This window comes from Annulohypoxylon maeteangense (assembly GCF_022496945.1).
Source record: "Annulohypoxylon maeteangense strain CBS 123835 unplaced genomic scaffold GGS22scaffold_28, whole genome shotgun sequence".
In the NCBI taxonomy this organism is placed as follows: domain Eukaryota; kingdom Fungi; phylum Ascomycota; class Sordariomycetes; order Xylariales; family Hypoxylaceae; genus Annulohypoxylon; species Annulohypoxylon maeteangense.
Genome location: NW_025953275.1, coordinates 41,131 through 59,801, shown reverse-complemented (window position 1 = coordinate 59,801; position 18,671 = coordinate 41,131). Strand labels below are relative to the sequence as shown.

The following is an 18,671-nucleotide window of genomic DNA, read 5'->3' as shown; positions in this document are numbered from 1 at the left end:
GATCTAATAATAATAAACATTGTTTAATAATGATTTCAATCGACAGGGGTGGAAGCAGCCAAGTTACATCACGCACAACCAAAATATGATAACCCTTGTCCCTTGCCTCTCTGTATCCAATCAGTTGGCTTTTTTTTCTCTTTCGCCAAACCGAGGCTGGTATTCGTCTAGATACCCCAATCTCTGATCGCATACCTACCTACGATACAACGGCACGGCGACAGGAGTCCGGTCAGCTCGCAGCTTGTACCTACTACCTATGTATCTGTGGCATTTTGTTGGCGCTGGCGTTGGCATTGGCGTTGGTATTCCGTTTTCAGAATCCATCTCGCCAAGGCGCCTCACTTCTTTCCCCCGTTCATTCAGTCCATTCCATCACTCTATCACCTAGCATACAGTACCTACCTAGGTATGTACAGAATGCTGACAGCCTTGGCGACCTCGTTATGGTAACTTATCTTGTAGCCCTGCATCACGAAACCGTCACGATCAAATTTCTTGCGTAGCCATGGCCTACGACAGTATCTTGATGAACTAGCTGGCTACGTATTGTCGCTAGTCATGAATTAGAATCATATGCCTTCTTCCTGAGCATCAAGAGCGTAAACGAGCACTCTTTCTTGAGTTTATCTACGCCCACATGCCATATAAAATGGCACATCACCAACAGAGACTCGTTGTCTTAGCCGTCTGGTGAGTCGTGATGCTACAACCGACTGGGTGGATAGACTCGTTCGTCCCGTCTCTTAAAGTTAAACTTAGACAATTAACGCTCTGTAGCATTCTTAGTTCAAGTACGGCCTTCATCTGGTCCCGATATTATAAAAGCGCAGCATTCGGTACGGCCCGCCAACCATTTAAACTCTTTAGAAAAGGATAAAAATTCCTATGGGATGATTAACTAATAAATTCTAATTAGAACGACCATTCCATTTTTCCATCTTGACTCTTCTCTTCTCCGGTCTCACCCTGTTCTTCTACGCAAAGTATATACTTCGATCCGAACCGGGTTATGCGCCGTTGTCCAACGGCACTGGGAATACATCAGCCAAATCCTTTTTCGTTGATATACTGAGATATCCACTTCGACTTCGATCACAATATCCATCCTTTGCTCTGCTGCTATTATGTGTGGTCGCCCGTACCATTTTATATTGGAGAACTATTCGCACCATCCACTGCTCATGGGATGGACTTCAGGTTCGCGCTCGTTGCGTTCGCAAGGGAATCGGAAGAATATGGTCACTGACATTTAAGAATAGGCCTTTCTTCCTTTCCTCCTTATCGTCTACGATATCGCCGAGCTACGACCCATCAATTTACCGAGACATGAACACGATACCCATGGCCGAACTACAAGCTCTTCATCTACCCTCGTGAAATATGGTCTAATTGCGCTATTCTGGGGCTTAGCAGCAACTGACACTCTCCTACTATCTGAGCGTACCACCGGCGCCATTTGTCCTGCCGCAACCTATATCGAGCGCCTAATACCTCTCGCCCAGTTACTCATGCTAGCTCTCGATGGCGTCTTCATATCGCAAGTTGGGAAGCTTAGGCAGGCAAACGAAGGGCAGGCAAATACGTGGCATTTCTTAGGCACGCTATTTCTAACCTCAGCAGGCGTGCTGACTTTCTTCGCTGTCTGGTCATCTATTGACCGAGCTAACTTCCAATGGAACGTCTTCCTCTCCTGGCTTGCCACCGGTGATCTAATTGTCGATAGTATCGTTGTGACGATAGGCATAACCTCTACTATATATCTCCTCGGGTATTTCCATCCCTTGTTTGTGAGCTTACTACTCACGGCGACAAGTATCTTCGTCTACTTGCAGTGGAGAATCATGGACGGAACTATGATCAGGGTTTGGTCCAATTGGTGGGGTCTTATCACTGGTGTCTGGTTGTTTGTAGGGGCTGGCCTTCTTTTACACTTCGGTAAGACAGCCAATTTTCAACTTCACACTTCCAGCGAAGGCGCCATCTCGAGGAATCGATACGGATTTTGCGCTCTGGTTACCTTCCTTCTCGTCTTCGCCCAGACAATTTTCGTGAGCTCTGGTGGGTTTAGACCTACCCCTACCCCGATCATTGCCAATGCCAGAAGCGAGTCGGATGCCTGGATAGCTGGAGCCGGGAAGAGTAAATCGCTCCAGGAAGCCGTCTCGGAGTACCGAAAGCGCTACGGGATACCACCGCCTCCCAACTTCGACAAATGGTACCACTTCGCAGCCTCGGTCAAATCCCCAATCATCGATACATTCGACCAGATCCACGCAGATCTCCTTCCGTATTGGGGTACCTTGCCGTCTGTTCTACGTCAGAGGACGACTCATTTACTCGAACACCCATCGCTCTCCATGGGTGGTATCATCCTCGAAGGTGGCAAGGCTGACGTTTCCCCACATATCCTCGGCACTCATAGATGGATGATGGATGTTACGAAAGATATGCTCGAACCCTTTGCCCAGTGGCTTCCTGACATGCAGCTTGCGTTCAACCTCGATGATGAATGTCGTATTTCAATCCCGCTCGACCGTATGAAAGCCTACACAGAAGAAGGGCTCAAAGCCAGAGCGAGGTTAGGTGAAAAGCAGGAGTTATCACACTTTAGCGACACCCAAGAGCCGCCGTGGGTGAAAGGCTACTTAAATTCGGACGAGAAAATTTGGGACGAGAAATCACCATGGTTCTTAGACAGGTCCAAGCGTCAGATCTTCTATGAGTGGATCTCGCCAACATGCCCAGCCGAATCACCAGTGAATAAGTACCGCTGGTGGAACAAGAAGGCAGAGTGTCTAGGTTGTTCAGCTCCGCATATGACACATGGATTTGTGTCCAACTGGACACTGTCTGGCGACTTATGCCACCAGCCTGACCTTGCGTATCTACATGGTGTCCTATTATCGCCATCTGCCATGGCTCCTTCCCATACGCTGTTTCCCGTCTTCAGCCAGAGTCGATTATACAACTTCGCCGATATACTGTATCCAAGTCCATGGAACTTTGGAGAGAAGGTGGAGATCGAAAACAATAAGAGTATACCATGGGACCAAAAATTAAATAGCGTCTATTGGCGTGGCGCTTCTTCGGATGGTTATGCTGTCCACGGTGCCTGGCAGACCTTCTTACGAGCCAGGTTTGTCAATATGGCAGCTAAAGCCAAGTTGTCTATCAGGGCAAAGTCCCTCTTCAACCTTGTGCATTATCGAAGAGATATCATTTCCCCATTACTGTCCGCCTCAACACCATCTCCTTCCGCACAACCAACGGCACCAACAGAAGATCACATTGTCGTCAATGCCTCATTCGTTGGCAAGTTCGACCGTTGCGACGACCGCGACTGCACGGCCGAGCACGTCACCTTCTATGGCTCACCCACTGCCGAACCACCCCCTTCGCTCGATTTCCAAGAGCATTGGCATCATCGCCATCTCATTGACCTCGACGGTGCCGCCTTCAGTGGCCGCTTCATACCGTTCCTCAAGTCTGGGTCTCTACCGTACCGCGCTGCCCTCTTCCGCACGTGGTGGGAAGAGCGTGTCCACGCGTGGAGACACTTTGTACCATTAGACGTGCGACTCAGTGACCTTTGGGACGCCGTGAACTACTTAGGCGGACCGGGTCTATCCGAGGCAGACGAGATTGCACAGGCTGGTCGTGACTGGGCACTCCAGTCACTTCGGAAAGAAGACATGCAGGTCTACATGTTTCGTCTACTACTTGAATGGGGACGTCTCGTGGATGATCACAGGGAGGATCTTGGCTTCGCTCTCTAAGGAGGGTTGAAATAAAGAACCAAAAAGGTTAGGGTTTCTAGTTACATGCATACTAGTTACTGTATATACATACACGGATGGGCACGCTCTTCTCACTGCCTGCTTTTTGCTCGAATGGATGATTTTTACGTTTTGATACCACCCGCGGAGGAGCGGGACGGCGGCCGGGTTATCGCAGTATGCGTACATGCCCAGTGGGTACCTAGGTAGGTACATATACGTATCTACACGCAAACGAATGATACCACACGATGAATAAAATAGATTTGAATTTTGATAGTTCTGGCATGAGCTTTGCTTGTGATGACGTGCGATATTTTTGTTAGTGCCTCTCTTGATGCCGATTTAATACCTACCTAGTAGAAGGAAAGATAGGACACGGATAATTTATTAGGAAGAGTACTAGGTACCCAGAATAAAAAGACCTGGAATTACGCATCCCAAAGTTCGGGTACCAATTTCCTTCATTCATAAGTTCACGTGAAACTTTGTTAAATCAAAGATATATCAAATAAACTACCTAGATAAACTAGCTCCTACCTATATAGATCCGGAAACACGGCCATCTACCTGATCTATCTCTCAGAAGATAACAAGCAAAAAGGGAGTAGAGCAGTAGAGAATAGAAGCACACAGTATAGTGAGGTCGCGTGGTTGGTTAATAGCTAGGGTAAAAGCAATTAAATCCTCTCTTCACTCCCGACCATCGCCTTGAATATTCTATAAGTTCCTTTCCCAATTCATGATTCATTCCAAGGCCCTTTCTCCCGCCAGCCCATCTGCGCTAGATTGAGCGGCTCTCATTTCTCCACTCCATCTCCTATATGCTCCACGTTCGCCTTCCCTGAAGCAAATCAGGCCAACAATCCTCAAGCCCAGTTTGCTAGTAGGTGCAAGGAGAATTCTAGTTATGTATGTAGATAGGCAAAAACAACATTATCAAATTAAGACCCCGTATCAGATGGTGGTAATAATGTGGGAATTAGATGAAATATTAAGAACCCCGAGCAAATGTATTCAGCGAATCGAGCCCGCTCGGGATGGGCCTATGACTTGCCTGCACCTCGGACCCTAGCCATCCATGCATCGACTGTCTCCTGTTGGTCTAGTTTATTCCTCGACTCGATCACGTTCTGTGCCTCAGCGACAGTGTTAGTATCAAGAAGAGGTACTTCTAGATCTAACAACAGGGCCACGGCAGCGCGGATGAAGAGTGCGTCTCCTTCAAATACGTATACGTCCCATAGTCGAGTGCATTCCTCGAGACTAAAAAAGCGCGTAAAGCAAGACGTAAATAGTTCGCCGAGATAGTCATTCGGCTCAAACCCAAGCTCTGGATTTATGAGGTGTTGGCGAAGTCGCGGAGACTTGGTGCCCAACGTTTGAAGGAGTAGGTTAAACGCTGAGGCTTTGGCCCCAGCGTCTGAAGCGTAGAAGGAGAAAGGAAGAGGCCGGTTCAGGACGTTAGCTAAAGAGACGAAAGCAGCAGCAGGTGTAGCAAGGTTAAGCAAGAGCATCGCGGCAATAGTCTACGCGATATAATTAGTACACATAGACACAGACGCACGAAAAGCGGGTGCTAGGAAACTCACGTTACAGCCAGAGACGTAGCCAATGTCGCTCCGATACATGGCGTAAGCACTAAGGACATCAATAAGACCTTTGTTCAACGGAGCACCGGCTTGAAAGATTTTAAGATCGGCCCAAGTTCGCTCCTCCACATCTATCTTGATCTGAGCAAACCAAGCCACCTTGCGTTCGTCCTCGGTACTCGCTTTTCCAGCCGCACAGCGATCTTCAACTTCTCGAACCCTCGTGAGGGCAGCCTGGAACGACGTTTCCGTCAAACCCAGCTCGTTTCCGATAGCCCGAGTCCACACAGCACCTCGACTACGCGGTGCTACACCCTTCCACCACAGCTCACGAGTTCGCCGCTCGCGAACGGCGGTATCCCATCTCTTCAAAACGTCGTCTTCCCATACTTGCATTAGTGCCTTTGCAGCATTATCCTTAGTCCGTTCTTTCTCTTTCTGGGCCGCCTCTCGTTTCTTGTCGGCCTCAATACTGCTTGCCATCATTCTCCTGTACTCTCTGATATGTCTCTTCTCTTCCGCAGGGTCCTTTGGAGGCAGCCAGGATGGCCTTGTTCGCGAAAGGACGGCCTCTTTCTCCTTTGAGACAGGTAAGGGATCAATCATAATATTGGTGCGCCGAAGAGGAGGAAGCTCAGCAAGTGCAGATTTTACACGCGGCTTTAGTATAGGTCGGTCATATGATGAGTGTAGGCCATGCTTGTCAAGCTCATCCGCATGCTCCTCCAACTTTTCGGTGAGCGCCTTTGCTTCAGGACTAAGTTCCGAAATAGCGGCAGTCCAGCTCTTAGCTCGGCCCTTTGCCGAAACGGACGTTGACGATCGGTTTGAATCGGTGGATGATGAATCTGTTTTCCATGCCGGGGATCTTAGGCTACCCTGATGAACTGCAACCGGTGGCGTACCATTTCCGACGCTACGAACACGTTCCTTAGGTCGCCTTTCCGGGGATGTTGAGGTAGAATTTGGGCGACTAGCTGAACGCTGCATCGGCGGACGAGGCGACAGCGGAACGTTATCTAGTATGAGATCATCTGGAATGTTATCGTCATCGTCGTCATCACATTCCTTCTCCAAGTCGATTGCCGATTTCGGCTCCCGGCCCATCTGCCAACTGCTTCGTCGTGGCTTTGGTACTACGAGATTCATATCCCGAGGGCTGAGTGATCGAGCAGAAACATTTGGGCTTGGGCTTCGACGGCGGCGAGACGCTGTGGTGGAAGCGGACCGTACAGAGAGGCCGCGCACCGGCATAGGACCTGGTTGGGGATCATGGCCAATTCCTGTGCTAAGACTGCGAGTGCTAGTATCGCGGAAATTCGCACTGAGGGTCGGCGCTCTAGGTCGTGAGCCTGAGAACGACTGATTGGTGCGTAGTTGAGGGCGCGGGCGGGCTAGATCGCGAGGTTGTGGGTGAATTTTAGGACCGACATGTTTCGCAGATGAGGCACGAAGGTCGGAAGCGAAGGAAGCGCTGTAAGGATTCGGAGCCGACTTAATTTGAGTATTACGATAGTGAGAAGGGTCGATAGTGGCGACATCGTCGTCAAGACCGATCTCCTCGAAATGGGCGACATCTGCCGTAATAGCATCATCGCCGTCGTCCGAGTTGAACGAGCGTACGGACGACGCTCGGGAAGTGATGGCGGACGAAGTCATGCCGGGTGGTGATCCAGGACTCGGAATTGCGAGGTCAACCCCGTCTGAGTGTCCTCCGCCGTAGGTCATGATCGCATGGTCGAGCATCGGGGGGCCGGCTCAAGGTGTAGGATGTTAAGAGAACTAGCCTTGAAACTGAGTCCAAGGAGAGTTGAAAACACAAAGAAATTGCGCGTTGATTGCTATGGCTTTGGTGGAGACGAGAAACTAAATGGATTCGTGATGCCACTAAGAGATTGACAGTCTGATCTTCGTCGATCTTGTTTATGAGAGTTCTGGCTCCCAATAATGGCTTCAGACGAAGGAATCAGTAAAGAACACCAGGGTGGCCAGGAATAGCAACAGTGAGAGGCGGAGATGTCTAGTATAGACCGTTGGAACGAATCACAACGAAGCAAAGATATTCGATAATCCTCAATTGGAAAGAACCAGGATCGCCTAAGGGAAGCCCCTGATTTGCGATAGCGTTGTTGTGATAGAAGTGAGAAGAGGCTTGTCAATTGTCTCACGATCCTAGTAAGGAATAACCCCTAGGTAACGGCGTAGTATGTCGGATGGCGGATGTCCGATGCTAGACGATAGGATAGTTGATTGTAACTTATTACTTGAATAGCACTTGCCAAGAGACGAGTATGTATTAATGAATATACAATATTTGGCTTTTCCGCAGAAAAAGCGGGAGTTGAACAATGGGATTATGTTCTTTGTTAATAGTGGTGGTCGTTTTCGTGAAGCCGATGACAAACGGCCTAGTATAGTTACGAGCTGATAAGTCCGTGCAGAGAGTGACGATAGCGTTTCGATTTTCTAATGCAGATTGATTAAGCTCAAGCAAGACACATTATAATTCAGCAGGGGGAGGTTTGTACGCTGTAATCCGTTCGTGAGCGTAGGGGTATATATGTATGCCCGGGTATGCTTTGTGTGTATATGTATGGATGTGTGTGTGAATGCGTGTATGTAGATATGGTGTAGTATGTTCGTATCGTTAGAGGATGAGGCTGTTAATGGTAGGTAGTTTCGGATGCTCGGCGGTTTGTTGTGCTAAACGAAGGATCAAAGTTGAATAAAAGAACGAGTGGATGATGATGAATCGTATGAAAGAGTGGACGAATATCAAAATTGGTTTTGATATCCTACGAAAAATAAACACAGCATGACGGCTTCCTTGGATAATGAGCGGATCCCCCCAAATACGGCGAGAAGAAAGAAAAGAGGCATAAAAAGTTGGAACTGGGAAGAAAACGAGAAAGTTGGAGGTGAATGATGCTGTGGTTGCGAAGATGGAAAGATGGAAAGGAGCGAATCATCCCTTGGCACCCACTTTAGGTACCTAGTTACCTTTAGGTGTCGGACAGCGCTTTCTACTGTCTGCCAGCTGGCTGAAAAGGAGAGGATGTCCTCTCTACCTCTCTAGTGCGCACAGACCTTCCTCCACTATTGAAATTTTCCCCTTAAAAATTCAGGCACGAAAAATGGATCTTTTTTAGAAAGAAGGGTGTCTATCTAGGTACCTACCAACAGTACATAATTACAACTTTTACCAATCAGGTTAAAATATATTTACCAGGGACCTATCAACTTGGCTTCTGATTTGATCACCTAAACCTTTATTACCAAGTCCTATTTATCAGAATACTCCCTAACACATCAAATACCATTCAACATGCAAGATGCAAGTACATACAGCATCAAATATCTAGATAAGTACCTAGGTACCTACATATGTAATTATGACCTACATATTTACATAAGTACCCTATAAGTACTTAGGTACCTTGATAATTGCATGTGGGCTAGTGGGCTTCTACCTTGGTCTTGAAATCTCGCATCTAAGATATTTAGAGTGTAAACAAGGTATTCTCAAACGACAGCCTGCAATTATGAAATAAGCTTTAAAGCCCGACTGAATTAATATTCAAGTCGACTACAAAGCAATCTCGCCATTGACTTGTACCTAAAAGCCTCATCCAACTTCTCGTTGCTTCCGGACTACTGGATAGGTACCTAGGTACTAAAGTAAGGAGCGCCGGTGGTGCCGTTAATCATATGCAGGTACAGCCTGGAGACAGCTCAGAACTCAACTCAGCTCAGCTCAGCCACCTCCAGTAGAAGCCGGTCATTTCCAAAGTTCTCGTTTCATCACCGCCATTCCAACAAATCCTAGGTACAGAGGTACACATTATCTATACCAAGCCTTAGCCCTAAACATATATTTAGTAGGGAACGGGAAAGCAGACACCTTGCCTCACCTAACAACAGTTCTAGAATTTTTGTGGTTCTATGTATAGGTAAACAATGAAACAAATTCCAACGTAGGCAAGCCGCGACCTGCTTAGGACAGTTACTCTAATATTCCTCTAGGAGTGAATAAACTCCAAAATAAGCACCGAACCAACTACCAATTAACTCAAGTGAACCTTGTCCTCCAGTTTCAATCCATGTGCTCCATATTATAAGCCTTTAACCGCCCAACATTGAATGTTCGCAAGGCTGCATAGGTACCTTACATACCTAGGTACCTAGGTAGGTATAGTGGGGGAAAACGCATGGGCAAGGGCTTAAGCAAGCACGATACAATTACCTACTCAAGGGAATGGAACGCGGCCAACTTTTCAGACCGATCAGTCATCAGTGATGCTATTTTTAATGCTTGCAGCAAATCTCATTATATGCCTTTACACGGAACGCCGCTCATTGCCAGCCGTTGGTCACCCCCGCGGTGAACCGGATCTTTAAGGAACGATCTCCTCGCTCTCCTCGAGCACCTCTTCCACAATCTCCTCGATAACTTGCTCTTCCCCGTTTTCGGGAGAGTTGGCATCGGCCTCAACCGGGTGCTTAGGCAAGCCTCGCGCGAGCCTTTCATCCTCGATCTCAGCGTCGACCGACTCGCGCCATGCCAGCCATTCGTCAAGCAGACGCCTACGGGCCTCGACCACCGCCAAGTCTGCGGAAGCTCCCCGCTCGGCATCTTCCTGCTCGAAGATCTTAGAGTACTCGCGGAGGTTCTTGCGGATTTGCTTCTGCTCATCCTTGGTAAGAAGAGTAGGCGGTCTTGGGCGCCACAGCCATTGTCGGAATTTGTCAACGGGTTCCTCTCGTAGTAATTCACCCTTAAAATCGTAGACGTGGTATCCGTTCTCCATCTATAACCAACAATTAGCATTTTAAACACTAGGTGCGAGGGGAATCATGATTATTAAACGTACCGTATGCTTCCAGACAGATGCCCAAGAAGAGACAAACCGTCCTGACGGGTCCCACGCAATATCCGTGACACCGTAATGGTCTGCTGTGTTCATGAGTTGTAGGTTGGCGGTTAGGTCTTTGTCACTCTCCGGCTTCTCGCCCTCAAAATCTAAATCGAAGAATTCGATGTCAGAGCTCTGCTGGTTGGCAACCGTACCGATAACAACAAAGCGACCACGCGGCGACCAATAAATGGCATTGCTATTCTTCTTGTCTAGAGTTCGCAGATGCTTGAAGTTACCTACGGCTGATCCCTTAGCCTTCTCGGGGCAGAAGAAGGACACAGAGGTCTTCGGAGCAACAGCGGTAGGTCCTGTAGGCTCAGTCGTCGTGATGATAACGAATCGATCTCCCTTCGGCTCCCAGGCGAAGTTGATAACTGTGTCCTTGATTGTGTCGACGACTTCAACAGGCACACCCTTTTCTTTGATACGGAAAATCTCAAGGGTGGTGGCCTGTGATTTCTTGGATTTGGAATGCCGGTCAACCTTTACGGAGAGATAGGTGGCATCTGACTGCCAATGAAGCTTCGCATCAGTAACACTGAATAGGTTCAAGGACCGAACGATCTGCTTGGAAGGTATGCTCATCAACCCAACCTTTGCAGGGTTGCTGCCAATTTCCGGCGTCCAAAAGCAAAAAAGCTGCTCGTATTGCTTCACCCCCTCCCTCTGGGGAGTCGAGGGCGCCCACTCGAAATCCATGACACCTTCGATCTTGATTGTCGTCCTGTCCAGCAGACCCATGCGGGGCAGCTCATATACCGAAATAGACGAGCCTTGAGTCATTCGCGCCACATATTTATCGTCGGAAGACCACTTGAACGCTGGCCAGGGGAACTTGGGCTGCTGCTTTGCCGGCGCCGCATGAGAGTCGTTGGTGGCAGGTATGTCGATGTTCGCGAAGGATCGGAGAGGTTTGGCTGTGTCGACTTCCCAGATGACATAATTCTTGCCATCCTCATCTAGAGACAATTGAGGATGTCCCTCGTCAGGTATGGAAATAGGTCGATTCGACCATGTGACCACATACTTCTCATTAGGAGAGAATTCGAGCATGTTGACGAAGGGATGCGCAAATCGTTTCTGACGAGACCACGAAGCACCACCCCAGAGCTGCACACCCTGCTGATGAACAGATACTAGGTATGTTCCTAAGGGTGACCATGCGATGAAACTCTCTGTCCAGTGTTGTCTGTCGACAATATTCTCAGGGGTATCCTTCTCATTGTTCCAGAAGACGCCAACGACGTCGCCTCGATACATAGCAAACTGATCACGACCACGGCCGCTCGGGTCGGCCAAGAACGAGCGCAGGTGTTCCTTCTCTGCAAACTCTTCAATCTTAGGAGGAACATAGTTCTCATCTACTCGTCCTTCTCGGCCGTAGCGATCGACATCTGTCATCTTGTTGACTCTCAAGGTATGTCTCTTGTCGAGGGGGACCATATCGAGCTGTCTCACGGCGGCGGCAGCTTCGGCAGCGGAAGAATATTCAACGAAGGCAAATCTAGTTGTTTGTCAGCATCGCAATACTCTTCCAATGAAGACTTTTGCATCCCATATCACGCATAACATGGGCGTTACACGATCACATGACGTGTTTGGTCTGGTTGGTTTGGTAGAGAGGAGATAGAATAGCGAGATGAAATAGAGGCGTACCTGAGAGACTTGCCATTTTCCATAGGCATGTAAACTTGATCTTCTCTGGCCTTTCCAACCTGGTTCAGCTTCTTTAATAAGAATTTTACAAGCTTGGGTTTTTGTTCCTCGTTGACTTCGGGCAGGCCATCGATAACGACGAATGTATCGTAGCCTTGCTCAAGTTGAACTTCGTACTTCTCGCGTAGATCAGAGATATCAATCTCATCCTCATCGTAATCGTCTTCATCGACGTCTGCGTCGCGCAGATGATCAAATGACGGCGCCATGTTGGGTCAGCGCGTTACGTAGGTATTCGCAAAAAAAGGTGAAAGGGTGTTGGTTCGCTTGTGGGGCTTTCTGTGTGAGAAAAATTGCCCCGCCTTGGGAAAAAGTGAGGGTAACGAAGATGCGAAAGTCGTAATTAGACCTTGTGTCGCAATATCCTAGGAATCGTGATACTTATTCCTATGGGCCTGGATGGCGCTGGGAAATAAATACCACACCAGGATTCAACAATTAACTATCGGTGCGAGTAGTATCGAAAGACCGGAGGGGGTAAAAAGATGAATGTTTTCTTGATTCAAGACTAGGTAATTATTATTTTTTTTTCTACAGGTTAGTTTTTTGATGTTCCTAAGGTGAAAAAGCCCCAATTGTGTGTGTCCCCGCCGATCCGCTTATCATCCTCTCTGAACGCATCTAATTGGTTGAGGTGCTTATGAAATTCTGCCATATTATGTAGAGGCAGGAACGGCGTACCTAGTAATAGGTCGTAGGCCAACCCCACCTTTAGCGTACGAGCTAGAACTTCGGAAGCAATATTTCTCCCTTGTCCGTTGTGTCCCGCGAAAAAAGTGTAGGTACCGCCCGCATTTGTATTTGCATCTAAAGACTGAAGCTCTCACAAGGCCCACCATAAGGCAGTGGACATATAAGACAAGCTCAAGCTTCGTGAAGAGGCAAACCACAACGAGAAAAGTTACTATCTAACCAGTATACCCAACCGGTTGTGAAAATGGTATATATTTCTCCTCCCATATTCATTTTCGATATTTACTAATCTGATCCTTCATCTAGTCGTCTTTCAGTCCCACCCAAATCTTCGAAGAGGGCACAACTGAAGAGAAGGGAGAGAATGCCCGTCTCGCCGCCTTCGTAGGTGCTATTGCCGTGGGAGACCTCGTGAAGAGTACTTTAGGACCGAAGGGGATGGACAAAATATTACAATCTGCGTACGTAGTCTCCCAACCACCCTCTTCTCACCGACCTAAACACGTTTACGTATTTTATATATAAACATAAATATATATGTATACATACCAGCATACTTTATATGTTCGCTAACCTTCTATAGCTCCACCTCCGAAATCATGGTCACTAACGACGGCGCTACCATCCTCAAGTCGATCGCCCTCGATAATGCAGCAGCAAAGGTCCTTGTTAATATATCAAAGGTCCAAGACGACGAAGTGGGCGATGGTACGACGTCGGTAGCTGTTCTAGCAGCAGAACTTCTGCGGGAGGCTGAGAAGCTCGTCGACAAGAAGATACACCCCCAGACCATTATCGAGGGTTACCGGATAGCGAGTCAGGCCGCCCTTCAAGCGTTGGAAGGCTCGGCGGTGGATCATAGCAAGAACCCCGAAGCCTTCAAGAAGGACCTACTCGCCATCGCACGCACAACCCTAAGCTCCAAGGTCCTCGCCCAAGATAGGGACCTCTTCTCTAAGCTAGCTGTCGAGGCCGTATTACGATTAAAGGGGTCCTCAGATCTTAGCCACATCCAGATAATCAAGAAGGCCGGCGGAAAATTGAGCGACTCCTATCTAGATGAAGGTTTCATTCTTGACAAGAAGATTGGAGTAAACCAACCTAAGCGACTAGAGAAGGCTAAAATATTAGTTGCCAATACCTCGATGGACACGGACAAGGTCAAGATCTTTGGGGCGCGCATGAAGGTCAGTTCGACTGGTAAGTTAGCCGAGCTCGAGAAGGCCGAAAAGGATAAGATGAAGGCCAAGGTAGACAGGATTAAGGCACACGGCATCAACTGCTTTATCAACCGACAGTTGATCTATAACTGGCCCGAGCAACTCTTCACCGATGCCGGGATTATGTCCATCGAGCATGCTGATTTCGACGGGATCGAACGCCTAGCACTTGTGACCGGCGGTGAGATCACCTCCACATTTGACCACCCGGAACAAGTAAAGCTGGGCCACTGCGACTTAATCGAGGAAGTCATCATTGGAGAAGATACGCTCATCAAGTTCTCGGGTGTCGCCGCCGGTCAGGCTTGTACCATCGTCCTCCGGGGTGCCACTGAACAATTGCTAGATGAGGCAGAGCGTTCTCTTCACGATGCCTTAGCTGTCCTCTCGCAAACTGTCAAGGAGCCAAGGACAACTCTCGGTGGCGGTTGTGCCGAGATGCTCATGGCCAAAGCAGTAGAAGGTGCCGCAACTCGAGTAGAGGGCAAGAAGCAAATGGCCGTGTCGTCGTTTGCGATAGCTCTGCGACAGCTCCCCACAATTCTTGCCGACAATGCTGGATTAGACTCGAGTGAGCTTGTAGCAAGGTTACGAAAGGCCATTTATGACGGTCTATCGACATATGGTCTAGATCTAATGACCCCGGGCGGTGGAATAACGGACATGCGAGACTTAGGAGTCATCGAGAGCTACAAGCTAAAGAAGGCGGTTGTCTCGTCAGCCAGTGAAGCCGCAGAGGTAAGTCCACCCCACCTACATAGGTATTTCACATACTTAGAAAGCTTCTGAATGCTAACATATCCAGCTACTTCTACGAGTCGATGACATAATCCGCGCAGCACCACGGAGGAGAGAAAGACATTAAATGGAATGACACTCGTGATAAAAGGATGTAAAAGTACATAGACTAGGCCTTAGACTATGCGAATACCCGTCATAATGAAATCGAACATGAAGTTTCAGGCCAATAACTTAACAATTAAAATATGCGTTATGTCTTGCAAGTAAATCCGTGTATGGGCGTAGCATTTTAGAGAATATTGATATGGACGATTTAATACAAACAGTTTAGAATTGTATATATTAAGATTCGTAATGTCATCTGGACACATACATTCTATAATGCGGGACCTATGCGAATTGTTGGATTGAAGCATTCAATTATTGATGAAAGATGTATCTTGTTCTAATTCTATTATTACAAACAGAAACTCTTAGGAAAAGTTCTTTTTGTCTCAGTAAGGTCACGTGAGTAACCAGATTTTGACAATATCTCCAAAGCACAGACAGGATAGCTATTCAGCACAGACCACCTGAAATACCTAATTCCACGTGACAGATACAAGGAGAGAAAAGTGTATCTGACACGAATTATGGTTAAGCATGTTATTACCTAGTAGGTAAATGCCTACCTACCTACCTACTTAGGACATACCTACCTAGGACCTACCTAGGACCTACCTACCCGAAATCAAATGCTTTTTCCTAGATCTCTTTCGGAAAAGCACAGTATCATTTTACGATACTTGTAATAGTTAAAACGAAAAGCAAACTTACCTAGGTACCTAATGATACTTACCTTGTTTACCAGGTAGTTCTTAGGTAAGTACCTAAGTAAGTTGGTACTTACTTACCCCTTAACCGGGGCTCCCGGGTAGCAGGGCTGAATGATTATTGTCAGTAAAAGCTTTGACAGGGTAAATTTGCGAAAGCACATTATTAAACTATTTAATAGGTAAATTTTTGATTTTACTTGCTGCATACCTACCTACCTATCCAAGACCAATTATGTTGCCCCAGATTTGCCATTTAGTTTACCATTCAAAAAAGTCTCATATAATATGTTGAGAATCTTTCTAGCCCTAAAAGCGCAAGATGGGAATACAAACAGCTATGCCTCCTAATTCGTCACCTAGCAATGGAATGACAGGCCATTCACCCATACCTCAAATAGAGAACATAGTCAAGGTAAGCATGAATATTATTTTCCCCCGTAACCTGGCCTGTTTAGCTCACAGCTTAGAAGAAGGACAACCCATTCAACTATATGCCAACCTTCAGCAAATCTGGGAAGGCTGGGCAAACAACTAGACCACAATCTTCCATGCAAAGCCACAGTTTTCAGATAAAATTGATCGATCTCTGTACCGAGCATCAGGGCACATACTTCAAGTGTGAAGATCTGGCCGAATTCTGGGACAAAGTTTCGCATTCATTGGCTCTTGGATCTTCTTTCCCTATAACTAGGAACGACGTTGAGGGATGGGTCGAAGAAATTTGCCGCGAAGCAAAAGGGTCTTTGCTGCACAGAGAGATATTTCCGCATCGCGCTGGCCGCGAAGATCTTGATATTGCAATCGAGGATTGGCTCGAAATCGAAGGTAGAAGGAGGTTCCAGCACGGCTTCTCGGAAATGATTAAGGGTTACCTACTTGCATATGGTCCTGAGGAGTCCGAAGAAGAAGATCTTCTGACATACTCTTGCTTGAATAGGCTAAGAGAAAACATGGATAGAGTCAAGACCGCTATGAGCGACAAAGGCGAGGCTAGCCGTAGGAATGGCGCGATCCTCATACATAAGGTAGAATTACTCGCATCGATGCCAAGCATAAAGTCGACGCAGCAGGCCTTGTCTCCAGAAGAGTTACATGATTATACTGACGATCAGTCACATGAAATCAGATTTCCACCCCTTATCCCTAACGCAGATATCCCATCTGACCCCCCTCCATTAAGCCACGCTGGATCCCAATATCAGGTTGTTGGCCCTTCTAGCATAACTGAGAGCGTTGGCAATGGGTCACCAAACCTACCCTCAAGGCTATCTGACGAGGTGGACGGTAGCCAAAGCCCCGCAATCGAGCTCTTCTCAGATCAGAAACTGCCTGGGACTTCAGTTCATCTAAAGAGACCTCTGCATGACCTTAGCGTCCAAGGCGATCATCAATCGGTACCGGGATTTCCAGCTATTAAAAAGTCTGCCATAGAATTGGGTAGTACTGGGAAGCCAGAGATATCAAAGAAGAGAAAAGTTCAGAAGGGAAAGGGGGTTGACCGATCTCGGCAGCTTTTGAGAAAAGATAACAGTCTACCCAATGCAAATCTTAACATACCGTCTACTCCATGTTCGACTCAAGACCCAGTGGCAATTGACGTCAGCCAGAATACTCAAAACCAGCAGCAACCCGGGGCCGGCGAAGAATTTCATGTGAATTCCCATCTTGCTGGGCAAGAGTATGCAAATGCTTTAGCAGCAACTCCATCAACAACGACACGGAAGGCCAGGAAAAAGAAAGGGACAGTCGAGAAGCAAACTCTGACGAATAAGAAGCATCTTAAGCAAACCAATGAGACCAATCACTCCGCTATTCCATCGCAAAGGGTGCCCCTCGACAGCCTCACCTGTAACAGCGATAAGGGTCCGGCCCAGAATCCGTTTGGCAATGTCCCAGTCATCGACTTAACACGATCTCCAGATCAAGAAGTCGTCAAACAAGAACTCGGACGGGCTACTGAAGGCTTAGAAGGACAAATAATTCGATTGACGGCAAATCTAAACGGGGTTGTGGGTCTTACACCTGAGAAGATAAAGGATATCATTGATCGAAGCGTCTCGGCGAGATTGAATGACGCGGCGTACCAGATCGTAGAAAGGTTTGATAAGACCTTAGAAAATAAGTTAAGTCAACTGAAAAAGACATTGGAGGAGAGTTAAGACTGATGATAATCATTTATGATAATATACGGCTACTATTATGTACATCTAGGTAGATACATAAATTACTAGATTCCTAAGTACCTATACAATAAAAACTCCAACCATAAGGTTCTCTTTGATTGTAGGTAGTTTTGATTTCTCTACCTAATTAAACCTGGAAGTCGTCTTCGAAATAGTAACACATCCATTTGTTGAAGCTTCGGAAACCTCGAGTACAGCCCTAAACGGCCTGTAATTTAGAAGTAACACGGGGGTCCTGGCCCGGCTTCCTGGCTCTCGGTACCGATTATACATGCCTAGGTACTAGGTAATTATCTATGTATACCGTGTAATGTGGAATTTAAACTGTAATACTTGATCTGTCTTAAACATCGAGCGACAGTGCGAAATGAGAGTTATATTCTACAACATTTTCCAATCTGACAGATCATATTTCAAACTCGGACCGGGAACTGGGGACCTCAAATCAATACCGATTATAAGTAGGTAGAAAATATACCTATTGGAAGCATCCTTTATGATAACGAAATTGCGAGAGTATTTGGGGAATCCTGCTTGTCGACTGAAGAATAAAAGAACTGAGTAGGTACCTAGGTAAGTACTAGGTAAGTAGGTATCTACCTAGGCATTGAAAGAACTACTATTTGTTTCTAGAGGGGAAAAGCGCCCAGTACCTACTTATTGCTAAATACCTACCTGGCAGGTACAAGGTAGTGCGGTTGAAGTTGTCCCGACTCGCATAAGAGATAACGTCCCTGGCCAATATCCCTGACCCAGTGCTCGGCTCGTTATAGGTACGCGTTGCATAGGTAGGTACTAGGTAGGTATTGCTTTTTGTCTCGACTAAATAATAGGACGAGATTCAAAAAAAAAAAAAAAGAGAAACCAACCAGGGTTGGGCATGCCGCGTATCTCGAGACGTGACGCGCTTCGTAATTCTTGGTTGATGAGGTACATCCTAACTAAGGCCGGAAGAGAGTAATATTCATTTTTATCCCGAACTTTCCTCTATTAGAAATCTGCATGCCCCTGTAAGA

The 18,671-nt window shown here is 47.1% G+C and overlaps 5 protein-coding genes across 5 annotated transcripts; 3 read left to right on the top strand and 2 right to left on the bottom strand.

Moving 5' to 3' along the window:
* The first annotated feature begins 266 nt into the window (after positions 1-266).
* Positions 267-4,056, top strand: GGS22DRAFT_175296 (glycosyltransferase family 90 protein). The gene is made up of 4 exons (XM_047963236.1): positions 267-693; positions 781-839; positions 920-1,200; positions 1,263-4,056. Exons 1-4 carry the CDS (start codon positions 641-643, stop codon positions 3,777-3,779), a joined length of 2,910 nt encoding a protein of 969 aa, XP_047814136.1. The 5' UTR covers positions 267-640; the 3' UTR covers positions 3,780-4,056.
* A 769-nt stretch (positions 4,057-4,825) lies between these two features.
* GGS22DRAFT_193361 (TBC domain-containing protein) lies at positions 4,826-7,099 on the bottom strand (the record flags this gene model as incomplete). Its single annotated transcript, XM_047965375.1, has 2 exons — positions 4,826-5,308; positions 5,372-7,099. The coding sequence occupies 2 exons, from the start codon at positions 7,097-7,099 to the stop codon at positions 4,826-4,828; spliced, it is 2,211 nt and encodes a 736-aa protein (XP_047814135.1).
* A 2,180-nt stretch (positions 7,100-9,279) lies between these two features.
* On the bottom strand, positions 9,280-12,611 carry GGS22DRAFT_175292 (eukaryotic translation initiation factor 3). The gene is made up of 3 exons (XM_047963235.1): positions 11,944-12,611; positions 10,243-11,791; positions 9,280-10,179 (listed from the first exon to the last, which is right to left on the bottom strand). The coding sequence occupies exons 1-3, from the start codon at positions 12,210-12,212 to the stop codon at positions 9,766-9,768; spliced, it is 2,232 nt and encodes a 743-aa protein (XP_047814134.1). The 5' UTR covers positions 12,213-12,611; the 3' UTR covers positions 9,280-9,765.
* Positions 12,612-12,771: 160 nt separating this feature from the next.
* On the top strand, positions 12,772-14,919 carry GGS22DRAFT_175291 (chaperonin Cpn60/TCP-1 family). The gene is made up of 4 exons (XM_047963234.1): positions 12,772-12,943; positions 13,003-13,157; positions 13,280-14,654; positions 14,722-14,919. The coding sequence occupies exons 1-4, from the start codon at positions 12,941-12,943 to the stop codon at positions 14,779-14,781; spliced, it is 1,593 nt and encodes a 530-aa protein (XP_047814133.1). The 5' UTR covers positions 12,772-12,940; the 3' UTR covers positions 14,782-14,919.
* An 872-nt stretch (positions 14,920-15,791) lies between these two features.
* GGS22DRAFT_197603 (uncharacterized protein) lies at positions 15,792-17,631 on the top strand (the record flags this gene model as incomplete). The annotated part of the gene is made up of 2 exons (XM_047966003.1): positions 15,792-15,884; positions 15,943-17,631. The coding sequence occupies 2 exons, from the start codon at positions 15,792-15,794 to the stop codon at positions 17,629-17,631; spliced, it is 1,782 nt and encodes a 593-aa protein (XP_047814132.1).
* Between the last annotated feature and the right edge of the window lie 1,040 nt (positions 17,632-18,671).

Bases quoted from the DNA above. Each gene is read 5' to 3' on its own strand.
- GGS22DRAFT_175296 (XM_047963236.1), top strand. From the start codon at position 641: ATGCCATATAAAATGGCACATCACCAACAGAGACTCGTTGTCTTAGCC. The intron at 694-780 runs GTGAGTCGTGAT...AACGCTCTGTAG, and splicing joins CTCGTTGTCTTAGCCGTCTG to CATTCTTAGTTCAAGTACGG. The intron at 840-919 runs GTACGGCCCGCC...AATTCTAATTAG, and splicing joins TTATAAAAGCGCAGCATTCG to AACGACCATTCCATTTTTCC.
- GGS22DRAFT_175292 (XM_047963235.1), bottom strand. From the start codon at position 12,212: ATGGCGCCGTCATTTGATCATCTGCGCGACGCAGACGTCGATGAAGAC. The intron at 11,792-11,943 runs GTACGCCTCTAT...ACAAACAACTAG, and splicing joins GAAAATGGCAAGTCTCTCAG to ATTTGCCTTCGTTGAATATT. The intron at 10,180-10,242 runs GTACGTTTAATA...TGTTGGTTATAG, and splicing joins CATCTGTCTGGAAGCATACG to ATGGAGAACGGATACCACGT.
- GGS22DRAFT_175291 (XM_047963234.1), top strand. The intron at 13,158-13,279 runs GTACGTAGTCTC...AACCTTCTATAG, and splicing joins GACAAAATATTACAATCTGC to CTCCACCTCCGAAATCATGG. The intron at 14,655-14,721 runs GTAAGTCCACCC...TAACATATCCAG, and splicing joins CAGCCAGTGAAGCCGCAGAG to CTACTTCTACGAGTCGATGA.